Source organism: Macrobrachium nipponense, chromosome 37, assembly GCF_015104395.2.
Source record: "Macrobrachium nipponense isolate FS-2020 chromosome 37, ASM1510439v2, whole genome shotgun sequence".
NCBI lineage: Eukaryota > Metazoa > Arthropoda > Malacostraca > Decapoda > Palaemonidae > Macrobrachium > Macrobrachium nipponense.
In genome coordinates, this window is record NC_061097.1 from 35,118,407 (window position 1) to 35,133,322 (window position 14,916).

The window sequence follows — 14,916 nt, forward strand, 5'->3', positions numbered from 1 at the left end:
TTTTCTGTATGTCCTCACTTTTCAGTCCGCCCTCAGATCTTAAAAACTATTGAGGCTAGAGGGCTGCAAATTGGTATGTTGATCATCCATCCTCCAATCATGAGACATACCGAATTTCAGCCCTCTAGCCTCTGTTGTTTTTATTTGATTTAAGGTTAAATTTAGCCTTCATCGTTCATCTATCAACGATATAGAACAGGCCAACCAAGGGCCGTGGCTGAAAGCTGCATGGGCCGCGGTTCATATAACATTATACGTTTTACTGAGAACCCGTTTCCGGGCGCATTTTTTGCTAGTTTTATCATAATATTTATCACGTACATTATTTGCTTGAAAATCGCCCACAAACTCCTTGAATTCAAGTCTATTGATAATCCGTCCACATTCTTCTGTCGAAGCGAACGAAGATGTCCTCGTCTTGTCAGTGAGACAGGGTCGTCGTACTGCAGAAAAACTTGGTTTCAAAAGCAATCAATAATTAAGGATAGCGGCGCGGAGGAGGAGGAGGAGGAGGATCCGTTTGGAAGAATATACATATACATAAACGAACCAATCAAACGGCAATTTTCGAGCCGTTCGATGCAAAAAGAACCGGTGGAAAAAAAAGAGGAGGTCTTTGACGTACTAGGGGGAATTTACCTTCGTTGTGAGGTGTCCTAATGAAGGGCGCGACATTCGTGTAGTTCGTCTCTAAGGGGCGCTTCTGGTTTCAATGCCTCTTTGCTACGCGGACGGTCGGGAAGTCCCCTTAATTAAGCCTTTCGTTTAGACGGAAACTGCGAGAATTCCTCATATGGGTTAATTTAAACTGGTTCATGGCCCGTCCTCCATAAAACGGGGAGAATTAGACCGATGATGACGTAAACGTCCTTGAGGAAAGGTTAAAAAAACTATATATTATGTATCTAAACGCGTTACTGACGTCTTTTAACTTCTTGGAGCCACACGTGAAGGATGTGAGACGCTGCTTCGAATCCATCTTGGCTCTCTTTCATATTTTGCACTGAAAGAAACTGAGTGAAACATCTAAAATATTATATGCTCCACTCGGCACCACGCTGAAACTGTATTCGAGGTTTAGCGATGAAAAAGAATTTAACAGTTTCAAATTTCAGCGTCTAAGCACGACCACTATTACTGAAGGCTTCCGGACCAAGGTCCCGCAGAGCATTCACCGTCTCAGCTCCATCCTTGAAACGGGCATTCAGTCAAAAATCAAGACACCCCCAATTCGACGTCATCTTTGGACACGTTTCCTCTGGGCGTGTTACCCACGGGCAGCATCTCGGGGTTATTTGGGAAAATACAGAAAATTGAAATAAAAAAGGAAATGTACCGTAATCATACATTTCAGAGGCTGCCCGATTTGATTCTTCTCGAGAGAGCCTCCAATTAGCGAGGCGTCCCAAAGAATGGGGACTTTTACCGGAGTCCTTTGTGTGAGAGAGCGAGAAAAAAAATACCCTTTAAGAGTGTCCCAAGGATACGGCCATCTATAATGAGGGCAAAGAGGCTGAGAGGGGGTGTTTGGGGGGGCAGGATGGCGTTTCCAAAGTCATGAAAGTCTCATGATGACGTCAATGCGTTCTTGTTTTCCCGCCAGACGGACGATCATGATGGTCAGTGTTCGACCAGAGGGCGTCTTGGGTATGCGGAAGTTGTCCAGGCATATAATACACAGGGCTTGCTGTGACGTCACAGGATACTACGTGGTGGACAACATGGAATGACCTGTTTTCCTTTTCCATTTCTTCGCCTACAGGTCTGGTTTAAGTTAGAGTTCTGATTGTTTCAAGATTAAACATTCAAAGGCCTAGGACTTGACTTACGCTTGACGCTAGGATATATGCAAGTAACGAGGTATCATACTGCTCCCCATCCCACCACCCCCCTGAAAAATTGAATAAGTTAGTTGCATAGAAGTTATTAGGTAGAATGCTTGGTTACGTAATTCGTTTATTGACCGTAGTATTAAGTGGGTTTCCATTTCTTTGTTGTACTTTTATCGACTAAGTGTATCTCCATAATCTTGATCTTTGTTGCCTTTTCGAGTTCATATTTGCCCACTATTCTTGAGTCTTTGATTTTTATCTCTGCATTATCTTAATCTTGGTCGCTTTTTCTAGTTCCTATTTGTCTATTATGCCTGAGTCTTCGATTTTTGTATTTCTTCTGTCTGTTTGCTTCTTGTTATCTCCGTAAAATCATGTCTAACTTTCTCATTCATTCTGTCCCTGTTGGCAATATTTTACCCAAACGAGCTCCAGCACACGAACCATTTTTTTTTTTTTTTTTTTTTTTTTCTATTTATCTTTTTTCTGTTACTCAGGACTAATACCTGTGCTACAAATTCACCTCTTAATTACAGGTAGCAATTTGCCGGCCGCTTACCTTCGCCCACTTGGCATGCTCTCCAGAGGGGCGCTTACCCAGAAGGAAAATATGTACTGTATAAAAAAAAAAAAAAAAAAAAAAAAACAGACAATCGCTAGGCAATATACTCTACCACAAAGGGAATGCCCTTGTTGCCCGAAAGACAATGGACTGAAGTTGCCAGTCGATTTCGTTACTCTGGATAGAGGGTCGTGTTTCGAAAAGACTTAAAAGAAGAAGAAAAAGAAAAAGAACCTTCTGGTGTCGAATACAGTAGTCAATTCCTTAAAAAATTAGGTGGCCTGGAACTAGATCTCTCCCCTGCGTTCCAGGACATTTCCATAGACAAGCGACAGCAATTCTCTCGCTGGAACGCCTCTCTCTCTCTCTCTCTCTCTCTCTCTCTCTCTCTCTCTCTCTCTCTCTCAATTTTATTGTATTTTTATTTTCTTATCAACCCTGAGATTGGTGATGTTAACGCAACAGATAGTTATCACGGCGGATGTCTCAGCCTCCCTCGACTCACAACGAAGTTTTTCATGCCATTAAAAAAAAAAAAAAGCTGATCTGCATTACAATGGGACCCACATTAGCATAATGTCAACCTTTTAGTTCCGTTTAGGTCACCCGACGATACCGATCATGGTGACAATTCTAGGGACCGTCCATTAACGAACGGTTTTGGCTGCCAAGGACGGTCGAATTTGGCGTGAAGGCTCCTTGCGTTTTCGCGCCAAAAAAAAAAAAAAAAAAAAAATGAATAAATAAATAAATTCAACTTAAATGGGAAAACTCCTCCTTTGGGACGTTCTCAAGACCGGTTCCCTTCTCATGGACCACTCTGCTTTCTGGTAAACATCGTTTTCGTTAAGACACGCGGGCGGAGGCGCGAGCGGAGATATCAAGGCTAATTTATAGCCTAACGCGTCTGTCAGCTTCAAGCACGGCCCAGCCTAGCCTAGCATTCCTTCCCGCATACTGATCTCACTTCTTGAATGGGAAAGACGTTCCCGCCTTTTATTTTTATGGCGTGCCAGGAATGAAGCGCTCGCTGACGGCCGGTAGTCCCCAGATTTACGACCCCGTTCCGTCTCCGACGAATATTGCAGTCTGGTTGCTTCGGGAAACTTTGGTCTGCGTTCTGAGAGCGATTCTTTCGTCGAGACTTTTGTGTGTGTGTGTGTATGTGTGTGTATGTAGATCTGAGTGACTGAGAATTGACGTCCTGGCGACGATACTGATGCTGTGATATAACTAGAGATAACTAGAGCCTAATAAATGTTATTGGCTTCGGAATGCTTAACAAAAGAGGAACTCTTCTTCAATGTGGATTTGTGCTTAGGTGTCCATCTAAGATACTATAGACCAGTGATGCCCATACTTTTCCAGTACGTGATACCCCTTTCAGCAGTACCAAACCTACCATGGCCCCCACCTTTATAAGCATTCTGGAAATGTACCGATTTCCAGTGGCGCAGATGCATTTTTAAACATTACGGATTAATCACACCAGAGAGAGCAATAAAAACAAACAAAATTGCTCGTTAACGTTTATTAACGAGGACTGATTTAATCGTGTATTTTAATGAGAAGGATGTAGTTCTTGCTTTTTCTATACAAACGAACAAAAATCACTAAATATTATATAATAATAATGTCCTAAAAATCTTGGATTCTCCATGACCCCCAGGAAAAGGCTCATGACCCCCAAAGATCTTTGTTGTTCACACTTATCAGCACACGAGCGAAGAGGTACTACACACAGTGCATCTCATTCCATTGACCACCTATTGCATGAAGTCATAAGGCCACACTTCACACGCGCGCAAAAGTTACAAGAAAATCATATCCTCGTGACCAAGAGGTCTTTGTTCACGTTCGTCACGCCAGACACCTATGTTCGAGGGAATTTGCAGTTCAATTGGATCCTACTGGACCTTCGTTGATCTAGCGTGTGGATGATGTACTACCCGGTACTAGTCAACTGTGGTCGGTCACAGGTTGGAGGATGGCAAAGGGCAACGCCTTCGAGAACCATTATAAACACACACACGCACGCACACACACACACACACACACACACACATATATATATATATATATATATATACTATATATATATATATGTGTGTGTGTGGCTTACTTGTAAGGGATATCTTTCCACATTGCAAACTTGTGCTGCAATGAATTCTCTCTCTCTCTCTCTCTCTCTCTCTCTCTCTCTCTCTCTCTCTCTCTCTCTCTCTCTCTCTGTCTCTATCTCTCTCCATCGCTCTCTCTCCTAGTATATCATATATATATATATATATATTATTTTCATGGTCTTCAAGTAAGGTATATTACTAAGCAAAATAACAAACACACACTCGATAAAAGAACAATAATTATTATATTGCCATTTCGCGCTTCTTACTAACTGAGCTTCCCTGCCCCGCGAGGAATTTCTCAAAAAAAAAAATAAATAAATAAATAAAAAAAAAACAGCAACTTGAAGAATGAAGTATTCCATGCTCAGCACAGAGACACACATCGCCGAGATAATGTCCTCCACGTCTTCCTTTATGTCCGTTCGGTCTCATAAACGTCCGGGGACTGAATAGACGTCCTCATGAAAATTCCGAATAGTGGAATCAAGGATCCTCGAATCCTCGAAGCACGCAAGAACATTTACCGCACCTTGTTTTCACACTCCGTGATTTTGGCGCCAATTCTGTTCGCGCGCTTTTTTCTTTTTTTTTTTTTATCCTTGGTTATACTGTTGTTAGCCAGCGTTCTTTGCTTTTTTTCGATACTCTCTTGTTTTCAATATACTGATTTGTTACTATGCTTTCGTTTATGTAAGCCTAGTGGTAGTTTTTGCTTCAGTTTCTCCTATATCTTTTCATATGTTTATTATCTTATCTCCATATGTCCTTCCTCCTCCTTCATTTCTTCCTTATTATCTTTTTACTCTTTCTTTAGCATCTACTTCCTTTTATTCACCATCTACTTCTCTCCATCTTCGTTAATTCCCTCACTCTCCTCCGGCCTCCATCTTTCTCCCAGTTTCTTCTCCTTCTTCTTCTTCTTCTTCTTCTTCTCCTCTATCCTTTCACCTTTACCTTCTCCTTCGTAACTCCAGCAACAAAACAGGAAGTCCAAGAGAACAGGCCTGCCGAAAATAGATCAAGGAACCTCCATTACCATCTTGCATAAAATCAAATAACTGCAATATTTCCAAACATAAGCACCAGGTATTATTTTGCTCTCAAGAAGAAAAATTATGACTTGTTTGATTTAGATTTAAATTCATTCACGAGAGAGAGAGGAAAAACCAATTCTTTCTATCTGTGATAGTCTGCGTGTTTTTCTTTACTTTTTTTTTGGGGGGAGGGGTGTTTAGGGTTGGGGGTAGGGGGGAGAATGGGTCAAATCCAAGATGGCGTTCCATATCACCTGCTTGCCTTGCTACAACAACAACAGGCAGTGCCAATGAGATGTGTTTTTGTCCTGTTCTGTACGGTATGATATTCTCCACTGGTTAGTTTTCTGAATATACTGTCGAAGATTATTATTATTATTATTATTATTATTATTATTATTATTATTATTATTATTATTATTATTATTATTATTATTATTATTAATCTAGCCTGAAAAGCCGTTAACTTGCAAAGCAAGCCTCCACAAAATAGGAAGCAAATATTTGATAAACTAGAGAACAAAAGAAAATAACAATTAGATGACACAAACATAAGAGAATTCAGCAAAGATAACTATGTACAGAGCCTTATAAAATATTTGAGCTGTTTTTATATATATTAAGTTGCCTCTTAGTTAGGTTAGGTTAGCATGAAAGTTTGCCAAGTGTAGCTTAATGAATGAATGTTTCTCATGAAATATATATATATATATATATATATATATATATATATATATATATATTATATATATATATATATATATATGATATATATAAAGGATGTTTTTCATGACCAGCTGCAGTGTTATTAACCCCCAAAGATGTTTTTACGACTTAAAAGCTGAATCAAATGATCCCTCAAGAAATATATCAAAACAAGGATGTTTTTTGACAACCAGCTACCGTGTTATGAACCTTCAAAGATATGTTTACGGACCTTAAACCCTGACAAATGAGGACCTCAGGAAATATATCAAACCAAATATGTATTTCCCAAACAGGTGTTGTGTCAGGAATATTTATGTCTGCGAAACTGCTCAGGATAAGAACTCCCCATTAAGCGAAGGCTCTAAACAAGGAAACTGATTTTTTTAAATGGAAGTTCTGATTTTATGGCCAATAAATTTTGAACTCTGGAACAAATTAGTGTAAATCTGAAATCTGTTAAGTTTGTTTTCCAGTCGTTCATAAATTCCTTTGCTGGTGAAAAGACACAAAACCTTTGTTAGTTTTGAGCAATTTTTTTTCCTTTTAGGGGAGGTTAGTTTTGAACAGTTTTTTCCTATTATTGGAGAGGTTGGATAGGATTTTTCAAGGATGGAGGAAGGAGGTTTTTTTTCTTAGAGAGAAGGACGAATTGTACTTCTAAGAGGATGAGGAGTATAGCAGAAAAAGACTCATCCAACAGTGAGGATAGAAAAGTTTTTTTCTGACGACTGAGGAAATAGTTTTTTTTTCTTATTAGAGAAAGAATAGGAGTTTTTTTTTAAAGGAGATTACTAATATATACATATAAAAATATATTTATATATATAACCATACACACACACACACACACACACACATATATATTATTATATTATATATATATATATTATATATATATATATATAGATATGCACATATACATATACATATATATATATATATATATATATATATATATATATATATATATATATATATACATACATATATATATATACAGAAAGAGAGAGAGAGAGAGAGAGTGAAGAAGAAAATCTACATATAGCATTCATTTTTCCCGCGTACTCCCAAAGTCTGAGGGATAATATACTTAGGTGTAATAGCAATATTAAGGAGGATATTTTACATTTAAAATAATAATAGTTTAATAAAATCCTCACATATGTTTCCTGGACTATACTCGTTCGTCTGTCTCCTGCTATTGTCCTTTATCGATTCACTTCTTCTTCTTTTTTTCTCTCTGTCTCTCTCTTATTTTTTGTTTTGTATTTGGAGAAAATGTGTCAAGACCGTTCTATGACCACACCCAGGATAGAGGAAAAAATTTATATCTTTTGGCAAAGGGTAGCTTTCTCTCTCTCTCTCTCTTCTCTCTCTCTCTCTCTCTCTCTAATCTTCAAAATTTTCTTTTGCTCGTTTTTTTACTATTCTCTCTCTCTCTCTCTCTCTTCTCTCTCTCTCTCTCTCTCTCTCTCTCTCTCTCTCTATATATATATATATATATATAATATATATTTATATATATATGCCTCTATTATTTACTAGGTTCTCTCTATCTCTCTCTCTCATCTCTCTCTCTCGTCTCTCTCTCTCTCTCTCTCTTTCACCATATATATAAATACATGCATGCATACATACATTATATATAAAATATATAAATATATATATATTATATAATATTATTATATATATAATTATATTATATATTAATATATATATATAGATATATCTATATATATACGTGAGTGTATGTGTGTGTGTAATGTATAATACATGAAGAGGGAGGTCTCTCTCTCTCTCTCTCTCTCTCTCTCTCTCTCTCTCTCTCTCTCTCATCTCTCTCTGACGCAAATGGAAAAGAACTAGTTTTTATGGAGTCACTCCATTTCTATGTTTTTATGGAGTCACCGAAGGCTACACCACTCCACTTCCATCCGCCTTCAGTGCACGGACGCAGCCGTACGCACGCTCGTGCACGCGTTTGAGTGCCGTGCTGTACGTAAATTAATAAGTAATCTCCTGGCATGTCGTCCTTGCTTTCTTATATATAAATAATATTTATAACATATATATATATACATATACATTTATATATTCATAGATATATATATATGCATATATCTATCTATCTATTATATATATATATATATATATATATATATATATATATAAGACGGAGGTGTCTCTCTCTCTCTCTCTCTCTCTCTCTCTCTCTCTCTGTGTGTGTGTACACACACACCTATATATATGCATATATATATATATATATATATATATATATATATATATTATATATATATATATATATATATATATATATATATATTATATCAGGAGGGTAGAGAAAAACCTCCTATACAAACAAAAAAGCTAATAATAAAAAACCAAATCTAATTATCCAGCGAAAGAAAATGATATAAAATAAAAAAACTCGCTTCGATCCAAACTCTCAAAGTTGCATAATGTGAACATCCCCTCGAGACATGACGTAACATACTATGAAAAACCACCACTATGAAAAGGTGATGATTCTCAGTATCACGATTTTCTTTTTTTTCCTTTAAGTCTAAACCTCCGGGATGAGTAGGAGGACTCAATCATGAAAAAAAATGTAGCATAATTATTATTGATTTGCGATTTTAAAATAGATCTAGTTTTTTTCTTTAGTTGTTTTTACATAATGCAATAATATTTGAGATAATGGGAAGAAGGATATGGGCGAACTGTTATTATTTTTAGGATAGTATGTTGTTGATTTTGTGCAAATGACTGATTTTGCGTACTGCAATAATATATACTATATATATATATATATATATATATATATATATATATATATATATATATATACATGTATTTATATATGTATATGTATGTATATATATAAGTATATATGCTATATGTATACATATATATGATATTTATATGTACACATATATATTCATACATACACACACGCATATGTATGTAGGCTTAAGCATATATATGTAGGTATGTATTCAAATATTGTACCACAGCTCCAAGGCATTAATGATTCTATTCATATACATTTTTCTTAAGCACATCTCTAAATAAGCGCTCCATTCGTATATATGTATATATGTATTATGTATATATAAGCTATAACTTTTTCTCACAGGTCGAATTATCCTTGAAAAGAATTTCAAGTCCGTGAGAATCAAGCAAGAATATTAATACGAAAATATACAGAGTACAAAATTTATGCTTTTTGTATTGAGCGTATTGTTCTATTTTCTATTCTCATCGAACACTGACATGACTTATGCAACTTTCTCCCCTCCATTTATAGCAGTACTACCTACTTCGATATGATTCCCACGCCGTTTTCGGACACGCCCCCTACACCAGCCAACACCCCCCCCCCCCCACCCTACCCCTTCTCAGAAAGACTAAAAACCACCGATAAAAAAAAACATGTCCTGGACAAGGCTCTCTTTTTTGACCGCCAATCCCCGGCCAATTATGAAAAAATAAACGGAGAAAAAAAGGCAAAATAAAAACATTAACCGTCAACACGTCCGGGTAAGACACTTCATCTTCTTTCGTTGTATAGTTGGAAACTGGACTACGCTCTCGGCAGGAGAGACGTTGCCTTAGACTAGGCGAGCTCTTACCGGCCTCCCTGGCGTTGCCGTACGGGCTTTGCTTTGGAAGTGCGTTGCCTTGAAAGGGCTTGCCAGTCGTGATGGGAGATGACAGAAGAGAGAGAGAGAGAGAGAGAGAGAGAGAGAGAGAGAGAGAGAAGATGTGGAATAAGATTCACACGAATTCCAAGGACGGCTCGGAGAGGAGGAGAAGATACTGGTGAAACAGTGACGTCATGGAGCGAAGAATCTTATTTTTAGTTTTTTCGTACTTGACCTTCTTCTCAAATGTAGTAGTATTCTCTTTGTGTTTTTTGTCTTATGGCGTCTTCTTCCTCGTGTATATACGGCCGGTATCGGCGCGCTTTCTTATCTCGTGTTTTATTCGTAATAGTGTGAATATTCTTCTTGTTTTCTTCGCCCTCTAAAACCAATATTTTCCATAGCATTTACCTTTCAGCTCGATAGCCAAACATTCTCTTTCTTTTTGTCTACATTTCTCCTTCTAAAACCAACATTCTCCATTACATTTACATTTCAACTCGACAACAAAACATTCTCCTTCTCTTTGTTTACATTTCTCCTTCGAAAACCAACATTCCCCATTTCATTTACCTTTTAACCCGACAGCAAAACATCCACCTTGTTTTTGTTTACATTTCTCCACCTAAAACCAACATTCCCCATTTCATTTACCTTTTAACCCGACAGCAAAACATCCACCTTGTTTTTGTTTACATTTCTCCATCTAAAACCAACATTCTCCATTGCATTTACCTTTCAATTCAACAAAACAGTCAGTCACCTTCCCTTTGTTTACATTTCTCCATCTAAAACCAACATTCCTCCATTTCCTTTACCTCTCAACTCGACAACAAAACAGTCACCTTCTCTTTGTTTACATTTCTGCATCTGAAACCCAGCATCCTACATCTTCTTCTTCTTCCTTTTCCAGATGGAGGAGATTGGCAGCCAGTGCGCGAGGTTGAGAGTGGACCCCTCAGTGATGACGTCACGCATCCTTCTACTCCTATTAATGGCGATGGCGGCGCCCCTAGTCTACGGTGCCCCAATGCCCATGCCCTCAGAGTCTGATTCTCCTTCGACGGACAGCAGAAACTCCTTGGGGATGCTCGTCATCACGCCTAGGGCGCCCGGACTAGCAAGGGCTAGTAAGTATTTGGAGGATTCAGTAATGTTTCTCATCTTCTTCCCGGTTTGTGTTATTAGGAGTGTTGTTTCTCTTTTAGGCTTCTAGTCTGAGAATGCGCTTTCCTTCCTCTGTTTCTGAGAATGCGGGTTCTCAGAGCTTCTTTCTCTTTCATTCTGAGAATGTGGATTCTCTTCCTTCTTCTTTCCGTAGTATGAGAACATATTTCTTTGCCAGTCTTCCTCTCTAAATCTGATAATTAAATTCCTTACTTTTCCTGTCGCTTATTCTGAGAATTAAACTATCCAGTTTCTATTTATAAGAAGTTTTTAATCAGTTTATATTATTTTTAATCTTGCAGAGACAATAAAAATTCAAAACAGTTAAAAAAAAAACACTATATTTGCCATCTTATGCCTGAAAAAAAACCAGAATTGATACTAAAAAAATTTAACGGTACTTGCACAACCTACGAAAAGAAAAAAAAAATGCGTGGACTGATGATAATCAGAATAATAAGAAACAATAAAAGTCCAGAATTGTAAATCTAAGGTATAAAAAAATAGCTAGAATTCCTATTGAAGAACTTGATTACTTTTTTCAAGTTTTTTAATTATCTGAAAGATTGATTCAACATAAAATTCAATAATTTTCTTAGCTTGCCTTGACAGCTCCAATGACTTTTGTCTTTCCTTGATTATAAAACATTTGAATAAATATCCATTTAAATGTTTTTTATATACAATTATTTCATAAAATTTTCAAGAAAGACTCTTCTTAAAATTCCCTTGTAAGTTCTTTTTTCTAATTAGGAAAAAAATATTTGGCGTTTCAATAAATAATTTTGCGACCAAAAATGTCATCCAATTTTATTCATTTGATAATAAACGTCTGAAAAGTTTTGGTCAATAACTCAGTGAACATTTGAAATTGATTTATGTGTTATGAATAAAAAGAATTTAATCATCGTTCATCTTTTGTCTCTCTTTTGTTTCTATATATCAACTCTGTTAGTTGTTTATATGCATGACTTTAGATTACATTATCCTGCCATCTTCGACATTATCTCTCTCCTGTTCCCTACCTCTCTGTCATCTTCCCCTTTGACCAATAAGATTATCTGTATTTATCTATCCATCTATCTATCTATGACGGTAAATGTATATATATTTGTCTTCAACCTTCATCTCAATATTTACACTTACTTAAATCACGAAGTAATTATCCATTCTTCTTCTTCTTCTTTGACTTTCTGTTCGATCGACCAGCCATGATTCGATTCGGAAAACAGGTGGCCATACCCAGATACCCTCTAAAGCAGTGGTTCCCAACGTTGGGCGTACGGGGGGAGGGGGGGCTTTGATTTGACTCTTAAAGGGGGCGGGGCCGGGTGGGGCCAATTAGAGAATGCTTAAAGTTAATGGCCTTTTAGGCTTTTGCGTGAATATAAGAATTATAGTATTTCAGTACAAGGGGCATCAGGATTTTAGAGATAAGGTGGGGTATGGCCAAAAAAAAAAAAAAAAAAAAGTTGGGCACCACTTCTCTCAAGCGAAAACAGCTGATCGCCATTACAAATGCTCTCCAAAGCAAACGCGAGAAACGGACCTCTCATTCCCAGAGTCATAATTATTGCTTGGACTCGCTGCAAAAAGTAGTTTCGTTGGTAGAGGTCGTAATAGCAGCATCACCAGAGCACTAGCAACAATAATGGCCGTCGCCGAGACGCGAGCAATGATATAGTAGTCCTTGGGTGCGGAATCCTTGCCGGCGATGATGGCAAGACAGCAGAGTCAGACCCACACTCCCGAATCCTTGGTAGCAGGCAGCCGCTGGACCGACTCCTTGGAGGACCTCGGCGATGCCCAGACATTCACTTTTGTCTGTGGGACCTTTTTCCTCCTTCTGCCCCGAGAAAACCCGCCGCTGACGAGGCCATGAATGGGAAATTGAACGAACCTTTCGACCGGGTGGAATTAGGAAGTGGGTTCAGGAGGTGTGTATAGTCTGAGGAGAAATGGGTGGGTTCTGGTCAGTGCGCCTGAGCTATTGGTGAGTTTTAATTATCATTGTTACGGATTGATTTCTGGCAGTGAAATGTGTTTGCTGCATCTGGTATTCAAAGGTTTATTCGGTTAAAACGGACGATATTTTAGCAATCATATGTTTTTGGTTAATGAGTCAATAGCATCTGGTATTCCAAAGATTTGCTCTGTGACAAATGGACGATATTTGAACTTTCATATGTTTGGTTAATGATTCATTGCGTCTGGTATTCTAAAGATTTATCCTGTTATAATGGACAATATTTTAGCTATCACAGAACTCCTTTTTAAAACAAATAAAATTGTAAGAGTAAGAACCCAATTGAAAATTATCTTCCCAACTGATAATTAGAGCCTCAAGATTTCTCTGAACTTGATGAGATTTTAAGATTAATTGGCTGATTATAAATTTATCGTTGCAAGTAGAACCTATTTCTGATGTTAATTACAGACGCCGATGAATTTCGATTAACTTGTGGGAATAGGATATTGGTGTTTAATCAACAAGGCAATCAGTTTCTGAGATGCTGATCAGATCTACTGGACTGAGAAGTTCTGTTAATGTCATGGACCACCAACTTTTAAATCACTGAATGAGGATTTCCCCCCTTGTTAATCTATTGTTTTAGAACTTTTACAATCCCGGGTTTCCTCGTTAATCAAGAATGCAAATGAGGATTCGAATTGTAGCCTGAATTTCCAACTTGATATTGTAGCCACTATCGAAGGACTCCAGTCTAGTCGAATCGAGTTTACGGTCTCCGTAATTATGATCGCTGAGATATCAATCTTCGAATCTGGTATATCCAGCTGAGGAAAGCAGTATGCTTGCGTTGCAATTTATTGAGACGATAGCCAGTTCGAAAGTGCGGGTATCTATTGCCAGATTAGTCTTGAAGGACTTTTTTTTTCTGAGAGTGGAAAGATGGCGTCGACTGCAAGATCTCGATTTATTGACTTTCTTTAATTATTATCCTTGTCAGTTTGTATCACCTTGCATAAAACTTACGGTGACATACGGATGGAGATAAAGAGTAAATAAAGATGAACGATCAACTTACCAATAAATATTCACTTATTTAAACATATAACTTCCGAGAGTATAGTCTTGAATAGGCGTCTTCAGAGCTAATAGTGAAACCTACAATGGCTGATTTGAAGGTTTCAGAGAGAAAATATGACTGAAATAGTCTTGAAGTTTTTCCACCTGTTGAGAGAGAGAGAGAGAGAGAGAGAGAGAGAGAGAGAGAGAGAGAGAGAGAGAGAGACTCATTTGTTCTTGGAGTAAGAAATCTCTAGTCCCGTATTATCGTTTCTCACTCCCCCACTTTTATTTCTCCGGGTCTGGGCTAGTTAAAGATACTATGATTTTTCGTCTGGTTGACCTCCGTTTATTTATTTATTTATTTAATTTATTTTTTTTTTAGGAAAATTACAACGGATTCCTTCCGTCACCTCAGAAAAATGATACATATATTTTCCTTTTCATTAAACCTTATTTTCAGTCAGCTGAGGTACCTGTTCCCAAAATCTTAATACTACGCGAGACGCTGACGTTCAAATTTGTCTTTTTCTCGCTCTCCACTGGAGGGAAGCATTTAGCCATATCTATTTATAAAGCAAAACTATCTTTAGATCATTTTCCATGACCTCTTAACGCAGAGGACGTATCCTACACAATCTACAACGCGACTGCCCGACCGTCTTTTGTTTTTACGTATCCGCCAAATGTAAGAATTCCGAATCATTGGCTGTCTGGCGCGCAAAAACTTGGAGACTTCAATGCATCTGTCTGTGATTTTTTTGTCGTATTTGTTTTTGTTCATCGTACTGACTTTAACTACATGCAAACGA

At 37.5% G+C, this 14,916-nt stretch overlaps 1 protein-coding gene across 7 annotated transcripts in view; it reads left to right on the forward strand.

The window, feature by feature from the left end:
• Positions 1-14,916, forward strand: part of LOC135209119 (uncharacterized) — a 41,859-nt gene that overhangs the window by 12,526 nt on the left and 14,417 nt on the right. For all 7 annotated transcript variants that reach the window (XM_064241752.1, XM_064241753.1, XM_064241755.1 and 4 more), the window contains exon 2: positions 10,823-11,039. In XM_064241752.1, the coding sequence (XP_064097822.1) occupies positions 10,823-11,039 (217 nt within the window). The remainder of the gene's footprint in view (positions 1-10,822; positions 11,040-14,916) is intronic.